Here is a 25036-nt window from a genome sequence, read left to right as displayed (position 1 = left end):
AATTGCTCCCTGAGGTTGCCTGCATCTCCACTGACTGTAGAGAGAGCCTGGGCAGGCTGGGCTGAACTATAAGGATCTTTTTGATGTGGGTTAATGCCCTCAATAATGATCAGGATGATGGGACAGAATGCACCTGCAGGAAGGCTGAGGGTTACACATATTTAAGAGGAGTGGGTGATAGACCAAGAGGGTGATTGTGCTGCTGCTCAGAGGGAGCCAGAGAGGTTTGGGAAATAGGCAGAAAGATGAAAAAGAACAAGACATGCAAAAGATGAAGAAGAACAAGACATGCAAAGTCCCACACAGAGAGGTTTGAAAAATAGGCAGAAGCATGAAGAAGGACAAGACATGCAAAATCCTGCACTGGGAGAGGAATAATTCCATGCACAAGGGCAGACTGGGTGTGGGATCTCAGCACCTCAGGACTGATGTGCAGAGTGACCGAGACCACCCTTGGGGGGCTCGGGAGTCCTGGAGTGTTGCCAGCAGTGTCTGGTGGCTGGACTTTGATCCTGCACGGGAGACAACACCTGTATGAGGATGGGAGGATTTCACTGGGGTGAATGGTGAAGGGATAAGTTAATTAGAGTGTAAGACACAGGGTTTGGGATTTCTGTACAGGGGGGTCTAGAGAAGTAAGATGAAGGAATTGGGGCGTGTCCTGTCCTTCTTCTTCTTCTTCTTAGCCTCCATCTTCTGTGGTGATGGTGGCACTTTGGGATTGGTTCTTACTAAAAGTGCACCGGTTAATAAGGGTAAAAGGTATTGGGGAAAATTGATAAATATTGTATACGTAATTTTGAGTATAAAGATAGGTGACCGCCCCGGGGGCTCTCAGTGTGCTCATGGCTGGCTGCTGTGCAGACCTCTGTCGGGCCAAGAGAAAATCTTTTAGATAAACAATTAATAAACACCGAGACCGAGAAAAACCTGAAGCCTCTTCTCGTCCTTTGGAGCGCGGGCTGCCCAAGGCCATCCCGGGCCTTTCCAGGTCATTGAAACAGCCGAGAAACCGACAACTGGGAATCAGCTGCTGGGAATCAGTTCTACAGAGAAGGACCTAAAGCTCTGGGTGGACACAAAGTGGATCCTGAGCCAGCAAAGTGCCCTTGCAGCGATGAAATCCGAAAGCATAATCAGCTGCACGAGGAGGAGCCTTGGCAGCACGTCAAGGGAGGTGATAATTCCTCTCTCTCAGCCCTGAAGTGCCTGGGCCAGGGCTGGGCTGCTGAGAGCATGAACACAGGGGGCTCTGTGAGGACCCACAGAGATTACTGAGGAATTACAGCAAGAGATTTGGGGGGATTTTATCAATATGTAGAAATCCCTGATGAGAGGGTGCAAAGGAGGTGGACCCAGGTTCTTCCCTGTGCTGTCAAGAGGCAGCAAGCACAGACACCCAGGAAATTCAGCTGTAAGATAACACTTGGTTATTGTTAGAATGGTCAGATACTGAAAGAGGTTGATCTGATAAATTGTTGAGTCCCAACATTTGAGATTTTCAGAAATCATTGAGAATGGGTTTTGAATAACCTGCTGTTGGACTTGACAATCTGCAGAGGTCCTTCCTACCCCCACTCTGTAAATCCTCTTTAGCAGCCATTCTTCTTGCAAAACCATGTTGCTTTGATTGATTTCCTACATAAGTCTTCGTGGAAGTAAATGAAATTGATAATTCTGCTTCATATAGAAATATTTGGACGCCTAAGCTCTCATTTACATATGAGAGTCTCAGCATCTGCAGTTTACAATTTTCTACTTTTGTAATCACACCTTTATCTTGACTTTTAGAAAGGGTGTTCTTGTAAAATTCACAGGTGTTTTCTGAGTTTTATGCAAGGAAAAAATACCAAAATCCAGAAAGTAAAAGGATTATTACTGAGAATTGCTAGCAGACTTGGATATTCATTAAGCATATTCTTATATGCTTAAGTCAGGCAGCAGCTTAATCTATTTCTTTCAAATATATCCATGCAAAATTGTTTTAGTGCTGTATCACCTCCCTTTTAAATGTTGTTTTCTTAAGCAGCAATTTTCCTGCACAGTGAAAAAACTGGATACCAGCAGAGTCTGCCTGGATGTATCTGTCATGAATGGAAATATTTCAGCCCGTGATTCCCACACCAGTTCACGTGTTAGAACAACGGGCAGCCTGCATCCATCCTTGTGGACCATTCTGTGAAAAAAATCCATGGTTTTTGTTGACAACTCTTTCAGGCAAAGGTGTGCCATTTTTGCCTGAGACCCTCAAGACATTCATGTGCAGCTGAAAAGGGTTTTCTCCTTTGTAGCAGTAAATCCTGTCTGAAAATCCACCTCTTAGACCTCCTGATGTAATGACCTTTTGAGTCCTGTTTTGTCATTGACAACAGAATTGGTGAGTGGGAACAAGGACTTGGGGGATTTTCCCAATTAAGTACACAAATGGAGAATAAAAGTTTATAAAAGCGAGTAGAGTCAGACCCTCGGCTGCTGTGACCCCATCAAGAAGCTTTAATTTCAGCAAATTTAGAAAACAGGTAAACCCAAAATATTTAAACTTCAAGAAATAATAACTACTCTGTTAAAGATAGTGGGAAGATCATGATGTTCTTTTCCTTTGCCTTAGTAGAGTTGCTCTTTATGGAGTATTTTCCATGGGAAGCTTTAGAGCTCTTGTTGTCTGGTATTAAATCTTCTTTTAGCTTTTCTGTTTCCTTAAATATATCAGCAACAATTTATTGACACCCAAAACAATCCAATTCCATCTCAATCCTTTGTGGTAGGTGAACTTTCACTGTTTTGGGTTTCATATTGCTGATCCATGTGTTTCAGACTGGAGATGGGATTATTCTGTCCAGATTTAGATACCCACAGTGTAGATGTCAACAAACAAGCTCAGAATTCCTTTACACTCTGGGAGAGGAGCTGGAGGTTTAAAGGAGATGGTTAAAATAGGTCAGACAAAACACTTCCTTCACATGTCTGCTCCTCTCTGTTGATAAAAAAGGAAACTTGACAATGAGCTCATGTGTGAGGATGTCTCTCCCGGGTTTCTAAAATTAGGAGACATGTCCTGGGTCACTGAGGGGTTGATTTCCTAATTCTGCTCATTGCTGGTGAGCAGGAACAGGAGGAAGGGGCGCTATGCCTTTTCAATAAATGATGTAGCTGGAATACCACATTTAGGAACTTAGAGGAGGGAAATAATAAAATGCAGTGTTTCATTGAGAGCCTAAAGATAAAAAAAAAAATTATTGGGTGCATAATGAAAGGTGTTCCAGCCCTCAGGAGAGCTGGTCAGGGGGCTGGAACACCTCTCCTGTGAATTCAGGCTGAGAGTTGGGACTGTTCATCCTGGAGGAGACAAGGCTCCAGGGAGACCTCAGGGCACCTTCCAATGCCTAAAAGGGTTAAAAGAAGTCTGGAGAGGAACTTTTTGTGCCGTGAAAGTCCAACGGGGAATGGCCTTAAATTGAAGGAAGGTGATTGAGATTAGATATTAGGAATAATCTCTTTACTGGGATGTTGGGTTGCACTAGAACAGGCTGCCCAGAGAGGTTGTGGTGTCCAAGGCCAGAAATCTGAACTAGTGGAAGGTGGCCCTGTCCATGGCAGGAGGTTGGAATGATGATCTTTAAGGTTCCTTCCAACCCCAGCCATTCTAGGAGTTCATAATCACCTGTTCATATATTTTGCACCCAGTAATTCTCCACCTGTGTTTATTCTTCATAGGGGAATGTTCTTCATGTCTCTAAGAAGCACTGGATTTACTGTGCGTGGGATGGTTGACTTTTCTGAAATGTATTCTGTGACCGTGTTCACAGGGGTCTTAGGATGAGGGAAGAGATGAGGATCTGACTCCATGTTTCAGAAGGCTGATCTATTATTTTCTTTATTATTTTAAAACTATACTAAAAGAATAGAAGAAAGGATTTCATCAGAAGGCCAGCTGAGAATAGAAAAAGAAAGAATGAATAACAAAGGCTTATGTCTTGGACAGAGTCCAAGCCAGCTGACTGTGATTGGCCATTAATTAGAAACAACCACATGAGCCCAATCCCAGATGCACCTGTTGCATTCCACAGCAGCAGATAATCAATGTTTACATTTTGTTCCTGAGGCCTTTCAGCTTCTCAGGAGGAAAAATCCTAAGGAAAGGATTTTTCGTAAAAGATGTCTGTGACAGTATTGAGTCTGCAAAACCTCAATTTCTCCTGCACGTCGTCAGAAGCTTTCAGATTTCCTCACCTGGGCAGGAGCTTGGTCATGGGGCAGGAAGAGGGTGGGATAGAAGGCCCTGGACACTGAAGTGAGACGAATTAAGTGATGAATTCCCATTTGATCATCACTGGTCTAAAGCGTTGTGGGTCATTTTGAAATGTGTTGCTTTCCTTTCAAACCTCTGCCACGCGTCCCAGAGGACCACAGGAAAGAGCCCAGCAGATCAGGTGGCTTATTTTGCGTGAGATCTCAGTAAGAGCTCATAACTGCCTTGGAAAGCCACAAAAAAATCCTTTCATTCATCAGAAAAGTTCCTCAACTTCATTCATCCAGAGGGTGCACTCTGTGATGCTGTATAACAATTTCACCCATATTTGATAAGGGGACTTTTTTATCCTTTTGAGAAGTGATTTATTAACTTTTTATGCCTCCCTGGGAGTAGTCCCGTGGTACCTTGAAAGGTCTCACTGTGTGGTTTTGTTCATTATGGACATCAGATTGTGCACCTATGGGCTTCTCATGGAGGAATTGTCCTCACCAGCTTCCAAAGACCTTTTTAGATGGAGAAAGAAATGGGGGCTTGCAGCAGAACAAGTTTTGTCAGAGCTTTTCCAACCTGCCCTTGAAGCAACTCAGATGCTTTCATAAAGAATCTGCTGTGGCACTGAAAGTGTTTCCAGTGGACAAATGAATTCACCTTCAGAGGGGATGAATTATTTCCTTAAGTCACTAGGTGACCAGAACAGTATTCTTTTACTTTTTTCTTTTTGTATATCAACCATGCTTGAAGTAAACCCCTGAAACCCATTCTGTTTTAGCAAAAATCAGCTGATTTTCTGTCTCAGACACTTCTACAGCCCTTCTGTTCCACCAGAGATAATGGAAGATTGTTTTGAGGAACTGTTTATCCATAAGTGAAAGGTGCAACCCCTCTGTTAATGGCTCTTCTGACTTCACTAATTTTAATTACAGTGGCAGATAAAACAACCGCATCAGTAATGAAATTATGGGATTTATCAACCAGTGACATCAGAAGAAAATATAATCATTCAAGCTTCCCTTCCAAATCCAGTACTGATATAATTATTTCTTTTTCTCAGCACTGAGTGGTAATGCTTTTTCAGCATTACCTATATATTTTAAAAAGATTTATTTTTCTAGTATAACATAGGTGATAGTTATTGGGGAACTAGCTGGGCTTTAATTGGTGACAGAGATACCTTTTAATTGATAATAGAGATAAGTAGCCTTTAATTAGTAATAGGTAGACTCTGAATGTATGTATAATACACATGACAGGACGAGCTCAACATTATAAAAGGTTCTGCTGCAGGTCCAGGGCAGAAGTTCTGGAAGCTGTTATTCCCTAATAAACACTCCAGTCTCCCTGGATGACACCAAGGCCTCAGCCCAGTGTTTGGTGCAGGTTTCCATGACTACCTTGAAGGCAAAAAATGAAGTGGAGTCTTTTATTTTCCCTGCAATATGTGAGAGAAAAGCCATGGAATGGTTTGCAGATGTTCCTGTTGTCTCTTTAGAGGCTCCTTTGACACTCAGACAAGACAGAAAACAGTCACCCTCTACTTTTCAAACCTAGAAATTGCCAGGTTAAAGTAAAAAGGTGTTCTAAAAGTCACCCCTTTTCCCCCAGGGCATCTCTATGTGTCCATCTATCTCCCACCCTTCCACTGCATTTTGATCATTTCCTGATGAATTACAGAATGAAAGGGCAGAATCCAACCTCCCCACCCCTCTCTGGCTTTTCTGGGCTGAGCTGCACACAGGAGTGCAAATGATCAGGAAATAATTTCAAACCCAGTGGCTGCTAATGCCTCTGTCTGGTTTTGTCTTGCTGCTGTTAATGGAATTCCAGGTCCTCAGGGCTGAATGTCACCAGGGATGTTTGTTGTCCTCCTCAGCTGAGATCTTATCCATTGCTCATTATTTGATAAACCATCAGAAATACAGTTAAGTAATTAAATTCAGTGCCAGAACAGAGCGTGAGTGACTGATCAAGTGAGGATAGGAGAAAACAGATCAGTTTAGAGTGAATTTCATGAATCATTGTTCTCCCAAAATTTAGAGAGAGATTAATTTTCCTCTTTTATTTTTTTAATTGAAAGACTCTCTCCTTTCTACATGCTGATGTCCTGGCAGTGTGTTGCAGTCTGTATAAAACTTGAGTGTCAGTATAAAACTTGAGTGTCCTTTGATTCTAAAAGTTATTTTACAAATCATTCCTTTACAAATCAAAGTAGGATAATGAGAAATAAATCCAGATCTTAAATCACATTCCCCCCAGTCCTCAGTTCTTTCAGGGCAGAGGTCAAGCAATGGAAGTCACAGATATGGATGACATTGTTGTTCATATAAATCATTCCTGATTATGTCCTGGGACGAATCTTTAGCCTGAGACTACGATTCATTCTTTTGCCTCCTACTGCCAAGTTCTCAGAAAAGTTATTAACAAGCCTATTAACAGGTTGTTAACGAGTCTAGCAATGGATTTTGTTATCTGGACAAACTATATTGGGAACCAGGCCCCTAAAAAGCCCCCAGTTTTGCTTTTAAGACAGCACTGAAAATGATGAAGTGTGAACCACAACTTCAGAGATGAAGCAGAAAGTTCTTTTTTCTTGTTCTAAATAATCCACCCTTGCTCCTCTCCTGGGTACAATTTAGGTGTTTGCCACTACAGAACCTATTCAGCATTTCTTTGACACAAGTTACTGATCACTTTTTGCCTTAAAATTAGATATCCAAGACCACCTTTAACATCTGCAATAGCCTTGTTGATCTCTTATAAGTGCCACTTGCAGTTCAAGTATTGGGTTCTCTGTTTTCTGTCCATTTCTTTTTCATTCTCTCTGTGGTTTACATATTTATAATAATTTCTCTCTTTTGTTGCAGAGATCTTGATGTGAAGACCTCAAAATATCAGCAGAGCCTTTGCTTCAGTTGTAATCTCAGTGTTAATGAACAAAACTTGTCCAAAATTAGGAGAGAAGATGGCCGTCAACTGGAAGGTCTTCTTCTTCAGCCTCGTATTGCTTCCTGTGGTAAGGAGAAATGATTTTATTTGCATTATTCTGATATAAATCCATGTTCTCCAGGCCAGCATTTGACAAGAAGGAAGGATCTGCTGCTGCCACTGATTCTGGATTTTTCTGGGTGGTCTCATAGTTTGGGTTAAGACTTTTCCAGCCTCCTTTGTTAATGAATTAGGGCTGCGATCATTGCTCATCCTGAGAAGGGCAAGTCCATCCCTTGAGGGCATTTGTTCACTGTTTTTAACCAAGATTTAAAACAAAATAAAGTCATAATTAGAAAAAACCGAACAAAAAAACCAAAAAACACAGTATGTCTTCTGTTTCAAATCCATTGGTTTAAAAATATTTTTATTTCCAGACAGAGGGATAAAATTAAATATTCCCTTTATCCCCTGCTATGAAACCTAAACCTTGAGATATTCCAGGCAGTGCTTTTGGCGGCCTCCATTTTGAGAGGAGCAATTTTAAGAAACAATACAAATGGGCCTCTAAAGATACTAGAGGCACTTAAAGTCATCCATCATCCTTCTGAAGATATTCAACTCTTTATGAAGATGACAGGGATTAATTTCCCCCACAAGTCTTTACTTGCTAAACAACGTGCTCTTCCATTAATAACTCTGTGTTAACACATCTGGGAATTGTAACTCTCCCTCTCCATTGTCCCCACACACAAAACCACTGAAAAAAGATTTTTTTTTTCCTCTCTTTATAGCTGTGAGGATTCGTACACAAGCCCTGCAATAACCTCTTGTTGCATTCAGCACAATTCTATGTTAAACCCTTGCTCACAAATGTGCTTTTCAGCTCTTCTCCAGGAGCATTGCTCACAGGGATTCAGTGACAAACAGCACCAGGATTTCCATCCTCCAGCTCATTCCCCCACAGAGCCTTCTACAACTTCCATGTGAATGCTTTACACTTGCTTAACACACAGAATATTTTCACATTTGCGCACTTTAATAGTCAGTATTTGAAAAAATTCATGACATTTAGTTGGTTTTATTTTTAAATGACAGCTGTTTATTGTGATGCTGGTGTGACCAGAGCATCTTTCAGCAGTTTTTGCAGAGTTTTTTGCTCTTGTGTGTCAATTATGTGGCCTGTCTTCTACAATGCATAGCAGGCAGCGCAGAGAACTTGGTTTTACTTTGGCACACAAAAGTACATTTTCTTTCCTTCTGGCTCTTATTTAGAGTCCATTTCACTGCACATCTGAAACGTGGCATAATTCAGCTAAATTCTGCAGAATTGGGTTGGAACTGGTACCATAGTTATGTTCATCCAAATAATACAGTCCTTTACATATAAATATATGACCTTGGAATTTTTATCTAGAGCATGGCTCCTGTGACTTTTCCTTTGATTTCCTGCTCAGGTAGAAATGATAACTTATTAAAAACTGAGTATGTTTAATTTTTATAATACATTTCTATCTAAGTTAATGGGGAGAAACCCCCCCAAATTTAATCTGATTTAGGTGCTGTGAGATTCCTGATTATAAAAGGAGTTTAGCTCAAATTCAGATGCTGGTTTTGGACATAGAAGTGTTGATGACATGGATCCTGCTGGGAGAAACTGGAAAGCTGAATTCCTGGCCATGCAAGCATATTTTTTCAGACTGCAACCAAAATAATTAAATGATCAAAAGACAAAAGGCATTTTTGTTAAATGACCAACAGCCTTCAATATTTTCAGTGCTTGGCTCGAGACTCTTGAAAGGTGTCTTGTTATTTAGAGGTGAGCAGTTTTTAATTAAGGGAAATAAATGAACAAATCTCTAGAGCTCTGAGATGGGTGACCTTCCTGGCAGATGGAGAAGGACAGCAAATTCCCAATTGCTCACGTTTCAGGACATCACTGTGGTTGCTGAGCTGGATAATTAGTGATCAGCTCCAGTTTGTGGAAAGAGCAGTTCTTAATGAAATACCAAATAGCAAACCAGAGCTAATAAGAAAAAAAAAAAAAAAACTGTTTTGTTTTTTTTTTTGCTGCTTCTGCAAAGTTTGTGATTTTTTTATGATTATAAAGTTTTACTGCAGTCTTTTGCAGGAATCCAGACATTAAAGTTAACCATTTAAACCATGTGAATTTGTGTGTTTGCTCACCACAGAGATTACACAATAATTTGTGTATAAGTATTCATTTCGCATTGAATCGTTACATTTCTTTTCACAGACCAGATTTCAGGAATGGTATAATGTTATTTCTGTTTCTTCCCTTGCTGTCATTATTTTTGCAGTTCTTGTGGTAACACGTTTCTCTCCACTGGGGCACACCCTTTCCCTGTGAACCATCTGCAATGTGCTGTGCTCCTGACCTCAAACTGGCACTTTCCTCTCATGCAGATTTTCCAATTTTCTACCAAGGGAGTGGATGCGACTTTTAAAACAATTGGAGTAATTGAAAGTCATTTAGACTCGACAATGTTCCTGGAAAAATACTGTTTGTAAAGCGGTTTCCTCCAAGCACATCTGGTCAGACCCATTTAACCCCCAAAAGCTCCAAAACTGATGTCCACATCCATAAACAAATCAAGAAAAGACAAAAAGTGAACCAAGTATGAATGGGAAATTCCAGGTGGCTTCAAGTATAGGCTCTGACCAGACAAAAAGGATATAATGTGCTAAGAAATAATTAGAAATGAGCATTTTAAGCCAGTTCTAAGTGGCAGAGTCAAGGGTGGTTCAGTTTTTCATGTGCTTTACACAAAAGCTGTTCTGCATTAACCTAATCTATGAACCCCTCAGGACTGAAGGCACCATGATACCTGCAAGGCCTTTATAGGAATTCTTGAACTTTACTTTTTTCTGCCATTTATGTGCTTTCCTAGATTTAAGTGCCTACATTGCTGTTTTAGCTGGTTTTAACCCATTTCTTCTGTCTCAGCTCTTCCCAGTAATTTCCATTCTTTGCTTTGGATGAAACTGAACATCCTAGGATAGTGGGAGGAGTCCCTGTCCATGGCAGGGGGTTGGAACTGGATGATCTTTGAGGTCCCTTCCAACCCAAACCTTTCTAGGATTCCATCATGTCATTTTTTTGGCATTATGACTTTTCTGACTGGCATTTGGATTGACTTTGCATTCCATTCATCTGTGATAACATCAGGCTATGTGTTATTGGTTTGGCTTTTTTTTTTTTTTTTAATTGGAAAATATTAACAAAAGTCATCATAAAATTATGGAGAAGAAAGGATCCCAAACCATCATTCCTTTGTCTGGTTCCAAATGTACTTGAGAAAACAATGAGTTTCATGACTCACAAAGTTGGCTTGGTGTATGAACTGAATTTTAAATGTAACTGCAATGCAGGTGTTCTAACTGTCCAGAATAATTCCATCTGATGCATTTCTTTACCTAATACTTGGAATTTCTTGTGGGTACGTATTTAATATTGCTACACTTAAACGTTTCCAGTGGCAGAATATTCTGGGTAATGTTTGATCAGCTGGGGGAAAAGTTCTCTTTGATGGTGTTCTCGGGTTGAGGGAAGAGATGAGGATCTGACCCCGTGTTTCAGAAGGCTGATTTATTATTTTATGATATATATTACATTAAAGCTATACTAAAAGAATAGAAGAAAGGATTTCCTCAGAAGGCTGGCTAAGAATAGAAAAAGAAAGAATGATAACAAAGGTTTGTGGCTCAGACTCTCTGTCCGAGCCAGCTGACTGTGATTGGCCATTAATTAGAAACAACCAATGGGCCAATCCCAGATGCACCTGTTGCATTCCACAGCAGCAGACAATCAATGTTTACATTTTGTTCCTGAGGCCTTTCAGCTTCTCAGGAGGAAAAAAACCTAAGGAAATGATTTTGCATGAAAGATATCTGTGAAAATTCTCCCTTAAAAAAAAGAGAGAAATATGGAAAAGGGAAGGTGCAAGTGATGCCTCTTGTGTAACAACACTGAAGTGTGATCTCTTGAGTGAGAGTCAGGTGGGCAAACACAGATGAATTTGGAGGCAGCACCTCAGAGAGCAGAGAATGAAACTGGATCTGATGAGAGTTAAGTAATTCACGAAGAGCTGAGGAGAGGAGCTCAAGCGTTTGCTCAGCCCCTGTTTGCTGCAGGGGGGAACGTTTCTCCATTTTCTCAGGGCGTGCCGAGGCTGCAGAGCAGAGAACTCTCTGTATCCTCCATTATTCATCCCTGGCTGTCACTGCCAGTGCCAGGCTGCCTTCAAATAGAATCATCCACCTTCCAGCCTCTGTTATTTTTAAAAGATGAGGCACAGTGTATTTCAGACACAATATTCTACGAGTTTCTCTCCAAGCCTGCAATGCTTTTAAGCCCAGCCCAAACATGAGACTCCTCAGGCACAGACAGAAACGCTTGGATTGGTCCCTGCTCTTCAAGCAAACCATTTTTTCCATTCCAGGGCTTAATGAGAGAGCTTTTAATGAGTTTACCTGCCTGGTGATTTGTAGCATCTCATAACCGTGTTAGAGAAGTCAAGCTCTCTGTAGGACTGCAGGTTTCTCAAACACAGTGCAGAGTTGCATGAGTCTTCCCTGTTATTTATGTAAAGAAAAGATAAATATTTTATATACAAACACAGCCTGGGGACTGCTGGGAATGTTCTCCATAGGAGATAAAGGCTCAGCTAACCAAGGCATTAATGCTGCTGGAGCTTTTCCATTTTTATAGGAGGAGCTGGTGCTGGGGGCAAGCTGGAGAAAATAGCAACCTCTTACAAGGCTTGTTTAAAATAGAAAAAAACAGAATCTTTGGATGTGAAATACTGGGTAAAACAGTTCCAAAGAGAAGGTTCAGAATTCTGGTATCACAAAAGAATCATCTGAGAAAATCAGCGTGGCCAAACCACAGAGGTCTTGCTACCAACCAACTTCAAGGATATTCCAGAGGCACAAAAATTAGGATTTCAAGTCCCAGATGGTTGTTCCCATGTTAGTTAGGTGGGATAGGAGCTTACAGAGAGTGCCAGAGTGAGAGTGGGATTTCCTCCCGCCATAACTCTGAGTCTCTGTAGATTATTTTTTTCTGAGAAACTCAGTGTTTTTACACTCCTGAAGTCAGGATTATTGCAGAAGCTAAATAGGAAAGAAACCTGGTTAAAATGTAAAAATTTTAAAATGTTTTTTATAGAATTATAAGATGGTTTCTGTTGGAAGGGACCTTAAAGGTCAGGGATCCTGGGCAGGGACACCTCTCACTAAACCAAGATTTTCAGAGCCCTGTCCAATCTGGTCTTGTAGATTTTTAAGCTCTTTAAGCTGATTTGCACAAAAGATGAATGGCAGGAGGAGAAAAAAGTCTAAAAATACACATATTCTACCCAAATGTGGTTCACAACACCGTGAGCAAACACAAATATCTACCAAAACTTTCCTTTGGACAGACAAAGTATCTCAGTCTTAGAAATGCAAAGCAGCAGGTAACAAAGCAAAAAGTACTTGCCCTGTTTTATATTAAATTTTCCATTTTTTACCCTCTGGAAGCAGCAATAATTTCTGTGAGAGGCAAATAAAATGATGACAAAACTGATTTAAAGGCATTAATCATTGTGATTTTTTTTCCCCTGCTGGTTTTGCATTCACGAGCTTGCAGGAGGGTTGGATGAGCAGACAAATAACAAATGGGGAATTAGAAAGAGTTCTTTAAAAAGGAGGCTGTAAAAAAAAAAAATAAAATCAAATCAGAATCAGTGATTTTTTGGTGTTGCTCAGCTGTTAATAAGCAGCTCCTGGAGGGATAGTTTTCAGTTCTCTAGACTTTCAAAAGTGCTGCCTACAATTCCTTGGGTTTACTGACTCAGCAGCCCAGGAGGATTTCTTGAGGAGAGAGCTGTGATGCAGAACCAAAGCTGCATGGAGAGCAGGGGGAAATGGGAGCAAAAGGGCAGGAGGAGAGGACAAAACTATGAAAAAAAAATCCCATTTACAGCACTATTCCTCTATCAGGGATTTGTCTCTTGTATTCCCTCCTGTCTCTCTCAGCAGGGCTTGCAATAAAGAGATTTTTCCCAATCTGTGAGATGAACCCTGCTGCTTCTCAGAGTGAATTTGGGTCCTGCCTGGGGGTCAGGGGGTGATGCTGGAATCCTTCCTGGGCGACCCCACAAACTCTGCAGGCCAAACTCCCAAAGATGGTCTGAGCCCAGCCGTGGGGCTGGGAAAGCAGAGTTTGCCAGGATTCCAATGTGCTCTGCTCCTCACCTCAAACTGGCACTTCCCTGTCACGCAGAGTTTCCAGTTTTCTACCAAGGGAGTGGATGCGACTTTTAAAATAACTGGAGCAATTGAAAGTCGTCTTGGACTCCACAATATTCCTGGGAAAAAACTGTTTATATAGTGCTTTCCTCCAAGCACATCTGGTCAGACCTTTTCACCCACGAAAGCCCCAAAACTGATGTCCAAGGGAATAACAACAACCTGGTTGTTCAACCTGCCAGCTGTTTAACCTCTGTGAGGCCCCTTAGAAAGCTCTGCCAGCACTAAACCCTAAAGTTCCTGTCCCTGCAGTCCCCAGGGCACAGAAGCCAACCCCACAAACCCTTCTCTGCTTCCCTGCGCCAGGGGTGAGTTGCTCACTCCAGGGAAACCTTTGCTCCTGACAGGAAAGTTGTGTTTCTCTCAGATTCATTTTCCACGTGTGGAAATGCAGATTTTGGAGCTGCGGGTCCCGTCTGTACCAAAATCTGATGATGCCTTTCTTGCGTGCCATACAATGCCAGTTTGGCGTAAAAGGACGCCATGAATGAAGCAGAGCTGACTCTGAACTTTCCTCTGTGTGTGAGTTAGGGCTGAGTTCTGCATCTAAATAAGTCAGGAAATTCGCTTAGAACCATAATTAGCCTCCTAAATTCTGGATATGCAGATTAGAATCAGAGAATCCAGGAATGGTTGGGGTTGGAGGTGACCTTAAAGCCCATCCAGTGCCACCCCTGCCATGGGCAGGGACATCTTCCCCCATCCCAGGGTGCTCCTAGCCCCATCCAGCCTGGCCTTGGACATTTCCAGGGATCCAGGGGCAGCCACAGCTTCTCTGGGGACCTGTTCCAGAGCCTCAGATGAAGATGTTTATCTATATTTATATATGATTTTGATTCTTCTATATTTCGTATTCTTCTGTACTTAGTGATTGAGACCTCTAGACACTGGTAAAACCCATCCTAAAATCCCCCTGATGCTCTCTTTACTGCAAGGCCCTAAAAAAATTATTTTAGGCTAAACTTTGGTCCCTTTAGCTTTTTGGAACTCTCATTTTTATTGGGCATGTATAATAAATGTTATGTGCATCAGGAATAGATGGCAGTAACTCACCCTTGCCCAATTGATTGTCTTGAATTTTCAGTATCTTGTGACTCATCTTGGTGGGGAGGTTTGTAAGGTTATCACAAATGCTGTTTACTACTCTTGGTTCCGGGAACACATTTTTAAAATTCAATATTAAATGTATGTTCTTGTATGAGTGAGGGCAGATGCCAATGGATCTTTATGCCTGGACTAAAAAAATTACTATAAATGCATCCATTAAATACTTCAGAATCATCATGAAAACACCCCAAACCCAAAGATGATCTATTTTAAACAATACAAAAAAAATATTTTCCCCACAGAACAACATTTAAAAAATATTCTGTAGTACTTTCACAGAATTATTACTTCCAATAGAGTTCAAAGAATCCAATCTCAATTCAAACCGCTTTTCCCCCTTTTTTTTTTTTGCATCTGAGATTTCTGAATACTTACGTTTTTCAAACAAGAAACAATATGGAAATGAACACTTTTTAACACTCCTCAATTCTTTTAATAAGAAACAAATAACAATTGCTTGTGGTTTTTGGTTTTGGGGTTTTGGGGTTTTTTTTGTTTGTTTGGGTTTTTTAATGTTTTTTAGGGTTTTTTTTGTTTTGTTTTTTGGCGATCAGTATGGTTTAGACTGTAAATCCAATCAACATGTTGAGGGAAAATAGTCTCAAGGAACATCTTTGATACAGATTTAATTTACTCTGGGGAGTTTTATGGTTTCCCAACCTTTGTACATGCTCAGTGCCTGACCTCACTCTTCCACCCTCCTCTGGATCTGGATTTCTCTGGAGGATTTCACAGTGATAAAGGATTTTACTGTTCCTGCCCTTCCCAATAACACATTTCTGCAGTGCTCTTTTCTTGTTCTGTGGGCTCCTTTTGGAGTGCAGAATTCTCTAAGGGAATGTTAATTCTCTAAGAGTTTTAGACAGAAGAAAACACTTTATCTGCTGTCTCCTCTTTCCAAATGATTTTGGCTCCACAGTCTCTCTCCAGCTCAGAATCTGTGACCAAAATGTGTTTTTGAGGAGTTATTTAGGCTTAAATCCTAGATTTCCTTGGGTTTGAAGACTTCTACAACCGTTTGTCCCACTGATAATTTCATATTTGGGAAGGGCAAGTCCATAGATTTTAATTTTCACCCACTGATAATTGCATATTTGGGAAGGGGCAATCCAGAGATTTGAATTTGGTTTTTTTTCCTTCCCTAATAGCCACATCTGAACATTTTTGATATTTGACATAAAACTGTTTTTTAGACATTTACTTTATGCTTTCTTGTTTGCCAAAGGCTTGCAAGATAACAGATAATGCAAAACGGAGATTGGGTTGGATTAGGGATATGCTAAAGCTCAAGGGTAGCAAGTTGTTTCCACTTCCTCAGAGATATTAAAATGTTCTTTTTCCTGCTGCCCTCTGGCTGAGCTGGTTTTAGTTATTAGGTCTCTGCTAATTTTCTCCATTATTTAAAAAAACATAAAAGAAATACCAGATTTGCTCTGCAACAGCAATTGAATTCTCATGTAATTTCAATCTGAGTCAATTTGAGCACCTCTTCCAGCAACATAAATATGTGATATCTAAGCCTTTTGGACATGATGTGTTGTTTATTTTGTCTGAACTCATTCAGGAGCACCGGGTGAACAAACTGCACCTCATTTAAAATAGCCATTTACTCTCACTGTGTGTTTTCAGTTTAAAATGTTTGCCCCCCAAAATGACGAATTTACTGTTCATCCACAAGTGGCTGCAGCTCTGGGAATTCCCAGGAAATCTTCATTTGCAGAGCAGCTGTGGGAGAGCCAGGAATTTTGTACAGCATCATTGGGAATGGGTGGAAAGATGCTGAAGGGCTTTTAAACCCTTAGAACAGGAAACAAATATGGTCACATATATGGAAATATATTGATTTTTCTGTTCCTCCATGTACCCTACAAACCTGAATGCTGTGGGTCAGTTCAACTGAATTTGACAGAAGAACCATATTCTCAGAAAAATTGAATTTCTAACAGTTTAATGTGAATGTTTAGGGCGAGATTTTTTCTTATTTCCTCACTGAAAGATAAATTTCACAAGAAACTCAATAAACTGCACCTGTGGGAGAGCCAGGAATTTTGTACAACATCATTGGGAATGGCTTGAAAGATGCTGAAGAGCTTTTAAATCCTTGGGACAGCAATTAATATGATCACATATATGGAAATAAATTGATTTTTCCATTCCTCCATGTACCCTACAAACCTGAATGCTGTGGGTCAGTTCAACTGAATTTGAGAGAAGAACTACAATCTCAGAAAAATTAAATTTCTAACAGTTTCATACCAATGTTTAGGCAGAGTTTTTTTTTTTCCTATTTCCTTACAGGAATATAAATTTTCTTCTTTACAGAAAGATAAATTTCACAAGAAACTCAGTAAACTGCATCTGTGGGAGAGCCAGGAATTTTGTACAACATCATTGGGAATGGCTTGAAAGATGCTGAAAAGCTTTTAAACCCTTGGGACAGCAATTATAATGATCCCATATATGGAAATATATTGATTTTTCCATTCCTCCATGTACCCTACAAACCTGAATGCTGTGGGTCAGTTCAACTGAATTTGACAGAAGAACCACAATCTCAGAAAAATTAAATTTCTAACAGTTTCATGTACATATTTGGGCAGAGATTTTTTTCTTATTTCCTTACAAAAGATAAATTTCATTAAAAACTCAATAAGCTTGTTAGACAGAAGAGTGTCCAGACTGGAGCTCATCTTAGGACAAGGGTTGATGGCTTTAAATGGAAAAAGAGGAGATTAAATGGGATATTAGGAAGAAATTCTTCCTTTTTAGGGTGGTGAGGCTAAGGAGCTCTGGCTGACTCTTCTTGCCTTTTAGAGATTCTGAGTTTCACATCTTCAGTATCCTGAAATGATTTTTTTTTTTTTTAATAAGGGGAATGTTGGGTTTGTGTATTCCATCTCTTTTGTAGCTAAAACCCTTAAAAAATGTCATTGGTTGGATGCCCTCAGGTCATTATTTCATTGCATGTGCCTATTTTTCTGCCTTTTTCCACACATTTCTTTGCACATGGCCTGGTATCCAAATTATTCTCACCCCCAAAATCCATGGATAGCACATGGCAGAGCAGCTTGGGGACACCCTGGGTGTTCTGCAAAGCAATGCCTTCACTTTTGCATTGATACACTTTTTCCTTCTTCACAGCAGTTTGTTTATTCTATTTGTCCAGCTGTTTGCTGATTTTATTTTAAAACTAAAGGATTTTTTTTCCTGTGAAATAAAACAGAAGATGGGGGCAAAAAAATAATAAAATTTATTTTCCATTGTTTTTCACCTGGTTACAACATGAATTCAGCAGCTATTTTATTTAGGGAATACAAAGATAGAAATGAAACTTTTCCCTTTTGTATCCCTGGATATTTTGCTGCACCTCTGCTAACAAAACCCAAAATGATGCTTTGGGAATGAAAATCAGTATTTTAGGGCAGCTTATCTTGTACTGAGGGAAGCTCCCCTGTCGAGGCTGTGAGCAGTCACAAGATTTTATTTTCTTTTTTTTCTATTCCTTTCTCTTCCTTCTGATGAAATCCTTTCTTCTATTCTTTTAGTATGGTTTTATTATATAATTTTCTTTTAATATAATATATATCATAAAATAATAAATCAGCCTTCTGAAACATGGAGTCAGATCCTCGTCTCTTCCATTGTCCTGGGACCCTTGCAAACACCAGCACAAGTTGTGGTGGCACCAAGCCCAACGAAGCTCAATAACAATTTTGGACAATTTGGACAATTTTGGACAATTTTCTCACCTGGGTGGGATTTTTTGGGGTGTCCTGTGCAGGGTGAGGAGCTGGACTCAGTGATCCTTGGGAGCCCCTTCCAACTGAGGATATTCTGCAATTCCGTGTCACGGATGAAGTAGGATCTGGAATTTTTAAAGCTCAAATACCTAAGATTGAGGTCTCTTAATCAGCAGTCAGGGACCCTGTGGTGGTGTTCAGAGGGGTCTGAGAATGAGGGAAGAGATGAGGATCTGACTCCATGTTTCAGAAGGTTTGATTTATTATTTTATGATATATATTACATTAAAACTATACTAAAAGAATAGAAGAAAGGATTTCATCAGAAGGCTGGCTAAGAATAGAATAGTAAAGAATGATAACAAAGGTTTGTGGCTCGGCTCTCTGTCTGAGCCAGCTGTGCTGTGATTGGCCATTAATTAGAAACAACCACATGAGCCCAATCACAGATGCACCTGTTGCATCCCACAGCAGCAGATAATCAATGTTTACATTTTGTTCCTGAGGTCTCTCAGCTTCTCAGGAGGAAAAATCCTAAGGAAAGGATTTTCCATAAAAGATGTGTGTGGCAGACCCCACTGATGTGGCATGCACAAAAACCCCAGCAGAACTCTCACCTCTTCCTCCAGGGTGCCAACTCATTGGCACTTCTCACCTTTAGCACATTAAATTTAGGAAGAGATGCTTGAACATATCAGCCAGCACTTCTTATCTGTCATGCAGAGCTGCAGCCATTTATACTTTGGCTCTAAACCCTATTTTTTTTTTTTTCCCTTTTCTTGAAAAAGAAAAATTGTCGCTTGTTTAAATATGCAAAAGGCTGTGATTTTCAAAGGCTGTGCATTGCAGGCAGCTGCAAACAGCACAGCTGAGGCTTCTGCTACCCTAGGCAAGTTCCACTAGCTCTGCATCCACAATATCCCTGTACCTGCCAACACTTCAGAAAGGTCTTTCCATTAACTTTTTCCAAAAAAAAAAAAAAATTAAACTTTTTACTTTTTTTTTTTAAATTTTCATTTTTCTTTTTATGAAATGCAGATTAGCTGCTGCAACAGCTGAGAACAACACTTGTGCTGCCAGGTTAACAAAACCCACCCTTTTATTTAGCGACATATCCCTTTTCAGTGATTTAGTGACATATCCCTTTCAGTGAAATCTCCTTTTCAGGGAGATTTCAGTGTGGCACAAAAGGCAGGAGATGCTGGAGCAGAATCTGGGTCACGACAGGGCTCTGACAGCGAGACCTGTGGCTGATCCGTCAGGGCCTGAAAGGCAGCCAGGCCCTGCTGGTTTGTTGGGAATGAAGTCACCCTTTAAGGGGGAGATCTGCTGCTAACACCAGAGCATCTCCATCCCGGCCCGTTGTCCCTCCTTAAATCAAACCCTGCCCTGCGGTGATATGGGAGTAAAATAAGGATTTGAGGGTGGGTGAGCAATCTGGCACCGGGTTTGGTTCGTTTGGTTCGGTTTCTAGTAATTCTGCAATGCTGTTTTGTAATATTCTGTAATATTCAACATTTCTGAACTTTTTGAAACCTCCTGCAGGTTCAGCTCAGGAAATGTGTGGGGTTTTCTAAGGAGGGTTCATGAGCAGTGCATGGGAGATAAATTCATTTTTGCACAACTTTTATGCTCCTATCCTGATGCCATGTGAAATGAAGCATTCAGATAAGGAACCACACATGGTTAGGAAATGCACTTTTTGCAGGATTAAGTAATAAGTTGCATTTTTACATCGTGGTTCATGAGAACTTTGAATTGCAGTTTGTAATGGCAGAGTATTCTTGATACAGCAATAGTAAATAATTAGATTAAAAAATAAAATGTTAGGAAAAGGGAAAAAATACAAAAAAAATTTGAAAGAAAGAGTGAGCTGGATGTGTAACACATGGGCAACAAGAACTGCTCTCAAATACGTTGCTCCATGCTAGTCCAGATTTTTACACAGTAGGTTATCCTTCCAAACCCTCAAATTTTGAGGATCTCATCCCATAGCAATATGAATAAAATTTTAAAAATATAAAAATCAGGAGTGTTCAGGGGCAGCTTCAGCCAGGGAAGATTTTCCAGGGTATAGGAAGGCCCCAGCTGTTAATAGGAAACATTTCTGGATATTCTGCCCGGGCTGTGATGTGGACCAGAGGTTTCATCTGTTTTTTCTAGTCATTTTCTGTTCCATCTCTGCTCTCCTCCTGCATCTGCTGCTCTCAACTCCTCAGAAAAGGAATTGAGGTGGATGTGTCTGAATTTTTCATAATGTGTAAAAAGAAAAGCCCTCTAATTGTCACACCTTGTCTGAGATGTTCTGGAGTTCAGCTCTAGTGATTGAAGAAAGGAACTGGGTGTGATTGTGTTTCCCTGTCTCTCCAGCCCCTGTGAAAATGGCAGTAATTAATTACTGCTTATTTTGGTTTTATTGTGGCTAATGCACAGGTCCCTGCTGACTGTGAGTCTGAGCCTCTTTTTTATGTTGTCTCTGAAAGAATTTTATGGTTTTATTGTTTATTTCAAACGTCAGGGATGGGGAATTGAGGTCCAAAGTTATTTTTCATCACCTGCTCACTGCATGTCCTTGAGAGGGGCACATTTGTGCTGCATCCAGATCACAAGGCATGATCCTAATTCAGAGCTGCACGTTCTCAGGCTCTAAAAATATATTATATATAAAACATAAATAATTATACTATAATATATATTATAGGGTTAAAGACAGAGGCCAAATCTCCCACTGAAAGTCATTATTTGATAATATGCATTAATGGAGACATTAAAAGATTTAATGAGACAAATACTATAAAACAGGTAATGTGTCTTCCTAATCTCAGTGGTGTCCAGAGCATCATTAAATGGCATCAAATTGTCATTTTAAAGCTTACAGATGCCCAAGACCGAAATGCTGAATGTGGTTAAACAAAAAATGAATTACCAACATACCAAATCCCCTCTGCTGCATCAGTGGGGGAATTGTGTTGGTGGAACTGATCACTCCTCTGGCAGGGATTTATCTGCCTAGAGTTTGGTTATTCACTGTCAGGAGGCCACTGTGCACCATCAGAGGCGTTGTTTCCTGAGAATGGCATTGAAATGTTTCTGTTCAAGAGCTGTTTCCAGATACTTAAATCCTGGTGCTCAACCAGCTGCCCACTACTTCCACTGGCTTAATGCCTTGTGTAGGCTGCCCTAGAGCAGAGACTGGGCAGAGCTAAAGAATAAAGCAGGGATTTATTCAAAGGCCTCCATGGCTGCACCTTGGGCAGCACCAGAGCCCAGCCAGGGCTGCACCCAAGATGAACCAAAATGGCCCCAAAATGCACGAGCGCTGCCGGGGTCTCTCCCTGGGATCAGTTCTGCTCCATTTGCACCTTGCAGTTCATTGTCCCATTCCAGCTTTAGCCCAGGCAGTCCCACCCTGCTTGTTTTTCTCTCTCCAGCCCACGGTGTTTGTGCTCTGGGGCTGAGATTTGGATCATTTGTCCTTGGTGCCCAGCTGGAGCAGGAATTGTTTTGTCTCCCTGCTCTGTGCACAGAGCTCACCATGCCCTGATGTGGAGCTCAGACCCACACACTAAAGCAGCACAGAATCTGAAAATATAAAAGCTAAACCTGAGGCATCAGGCCTATACAGTCTGGAGTGCTGAAGGTGAAAAAATAAAGCAAAAATCAGAGTTTCCAAGCAGGAGGATGGGGATGGGATCCACCAGTGCAGGATCTACAGCCACTCCAGTCACCTTGGCGTCCCAGTTTTGTTACCAGCAGGGCACAAACCCTGACACTGCAAGTCTCCTTGTCTCTTTTTTTTTCACCCTGATAACTTAAGTCATAAATATTGATCAAAATGAAGTGTCCAAAGCATTACTTTGCTATGAGAGGTGTTTCCTGATGCTCCTCAGCACCACAGCTCTGAGACAGCCCTAAAATTAGAGGTAAGGTGCCCATCAATAGGCAGGAACCCTAAAAGAAGGAACTCTGCTTGGCTAGATCACCTAATAGAAGTGGCATGAGCAACACTCTCTGTGATATAAACCCAGACTGAGAGATCACAGTGTATGGAAGTTGGAATTCTTTATTTTGTAGAAAATAGAGAATTTTGTGGAAAAAAACTGTTGTTTTAGTATCTTTTGTCATCCTGCAGGAGTGTGTTAATATATCTCAGCTTTTTTTCTTCCTTAGTTTTCTTTTTTCCCCCCTATTTTGATGTGGTTTTGTTTGTTTGTTTATTTTCTTCTAGGGTTTTGTTTGTGTGTATGTTTGTATTTTTTTCTTGGTTTGGTTTGGTTTGTTTGCTTATTTTTTTTTTTTCCCATGGAGGAGATTGCATCACCTTTTAAAACTCAAATTAAAAATTTTCCTAACCCTTAAACTGGACGACTTGAATGCTACCTCTGTGAGAGCTGGAGAGAGACTTGACAAGGGCTTGTAGTGACAGAACAAGGGGGAATGGCTTCAAACTGCCAGAGGGCAGGGTTGGATGGGATTTTGGGAAGAAATTCTTCCCTGTGAGGGTGGGGATGCCCTTGCACAGGGTGCCCAGAGAAGCTGTGGCTGCCCCATCTTTTCCTTTCTGATCCCTTTAGCTGAGCTCCGTGCTGGTGCTCTGACATCCCATTCAGTCTGCTCCCTTCTTTTCCTCAGAAAAATGTGCTTTAATCCCCTCCTTGAGTTTTCACAGCAAAATAGTGATGAAACCTTCCAGAAGCAAGAAGGAGAAAGAAAGGCTGGCTGAGAACACAAGTCTAAGCACAACCTTTTGTGCAAAGATTTGATTCCTTTGGGGTTTTTCCAGTTGTGAAGCGATTTGTTTTTCATCCTCCACTTCAGCACAATATCCAACCCAATGTCTGTGAGCCCTGAAAGGAGAAGGAGGGAAGCTGAGAATAAACTCAAGCACTCCCAATTACCACTGCTCTAATGAGCTTTTTGCCTTCCTCCTCCAGTGGTCTCCCCATTCCCAGAGCCCCTTTGGGGAATATTGGAGTAAGAGCTGCAGCACGAGGCATCCACTGGAGCTGCCTGCAGGGAGGAGAGAAAGGGAAGAACGTGTGCGTGCTAGCTGAGGGCAAACAGCTTTAATTTAATTAGCAGATTAATTAAAGCTTCCTCCCCTGGGCAGGGTAAGTGTGTGTGGAGAGTGTTTCTGCAGCCTCCCGTAGCTGTTCATCAGCGCGTTCCTGTTCCAAGTGTGACTCAGATGGGGCTCCATGAACTTGCTGGGAGCCTCCACAAAACAAATTTCCTGTCAGGGACCTTCTCTCTTCGGGGTTTTGTTTAAATGCAGCGAAGTGTAAATAGGCAAATAATAACAAGTAATGACAAGAGCTTGCTTTGCACACGAACGTGGCATCCAGTGGCACAACAGCTGCAGAGCTCCTGAAAGCTTCTCTGTTTCCCAATGTCCCCACAGTGAGAGAGCCCTGATGCCAGCACAGATTCCCTCAGTGAAAGTCCCCAAAAGTTCTTTGCAGTGTGAAAAAAAAATACTCAAGAATTTTTGGGAACCTTGAGTCTGCATCTTTCTGCACAGGTCCTGAGGAAAGCAGAGAAGGCCAACAGGGTCCTGGGCTGGATTAAGAGAGAGCAAAGGCAGGAGATGCAAGGAAATGTTTATTCCCACCCACTCAGCACTTGATGGATCAGTTGTACATCATAGAATGACAGAATGGTTTGGGTTGGAGGGGAACTTAAAGATCATCCAGTTCCACCCCTTGTCCTGGGCAGGGACATCTTCCACCGTCCCAGGTTGCTCCAAGCCCCATCCAACCTGGCCTTGGACACTCCCAGGGATCCAGGGCAGCCACAGCTGCTCTGGGCACCCTGTGCCAGGGCCTCAGCACCCTCACAGGAGAGAATTTCTTTCTAATATCTCATCTAAATCTACTGCTTCTGGAATATTGCATCCAATTTGAGGATCCTCAATGCATAAAATACCGCAGTCAGCTGTAGCAAGTTCAAAGGAGGGACAATGAGATTGCCTGTGAGGAGAGGATGAGGAAATGTGGCTTTTTTTGCCAGGTGGAAGGAGAGAAAATTAGGGCTAACCCTGTGGCAGCCTTGTGGTAATTATGAGGAGAGCATCAGGAGGAAAGAGCCAGGGTTCTCATTGTGATGTGTGTCTGAATGTTGGTGTAACCTGAAACAAGGGAGCTCCATATTGGAGAGGATCCTTTTTACTCTGAGAATAAGTGAGCACTCAAGTTAATTCCACCTAGGTTGTGCAGTCTTCAGAACTTCTTCAGAGTTTTCCAAAATGCAGGTGGAAAAAGCCAATTAACCCTATATTGGTTAATTGGAATTAACTGTTTCCATTGCTGCCCCTGCAGCAATATTTGTTTGTATTTTGTTTAGTTTGGTTTGTTAGCTTAAATTTATTTTTTCCCCCCATGGCGGAGATTGCATCACCTTTTAAAACCTAAAGTAAAAATTTTCCTTGCCCTTAAACTGGATTGCTTGAATGCCACCTCTAAGAGAGATGGAGAGAGACTTTTGACCAGGGCTTGTAGTGATACCTTTCCACCAAGGTTGTGCAGTCTTCAAAACTTCTTCAGAGGTGGGAAAAGTCCAATTAATCCTATAGTGGTTAATTGGAATTAACTATTTCCATTGCTGCTCCTGCTTCCAGTGGAAAGTTGTGCTGGTTGGTTCTGGAGGTCCCTTCCAACATGAATTATGCTGTGCTTCCATGGATCTCCCTGGAAGGCACATG

The 25036-nt window shown here is 41.1% G+C and overlaps 1 protein-coding gene across 12 annotated transcripts in view; it reads left to right on the top strand.

The window, feature by feature from the left end:
* The window catches only part of ADCYAP1R1 (ADCYAP receptor type I), a 150739-nt gene that overhangs the window by 26942 nt on the left and 98761 nt on the right, over positions 1 to 25036 (top strand). For all 12 annotated transcript variants that reach the window (XM_058031142.1, XM_058031195.1, XM_058031186.1 and 9 more), the window contains one exon: positions 7114 to 7262. In XM_058031142.1, the coding sequence (XP_057887125.1) occupies positions 7179 to 7262 (84 nt within the window). In that variant the 5' untranslated portion in view covers positions 7114 to 7178. The remainder of the gene's footprint in view (positions 1 to 7113; positions 7263 to 25036) is intronic.

This window comes from Melospiza georgiana, chromosome 1 (genome assembly GCF_028018845.1).
Source record: "Melospiza georgiana isolate bMelGeo1 chromosome 1, bMelGeo1.pri, whole genome shotgun sequence".
NCBI lineage: Eukaryota > Metazoa > Chordata > Aves > Passeriformes > Passerellidae > Melospiza > Melospiza georgiana.
Note: the sequence above shows the minus strand (reverse complement) of the source record. Positions and strands in the feature narration are given on the sequence as shown.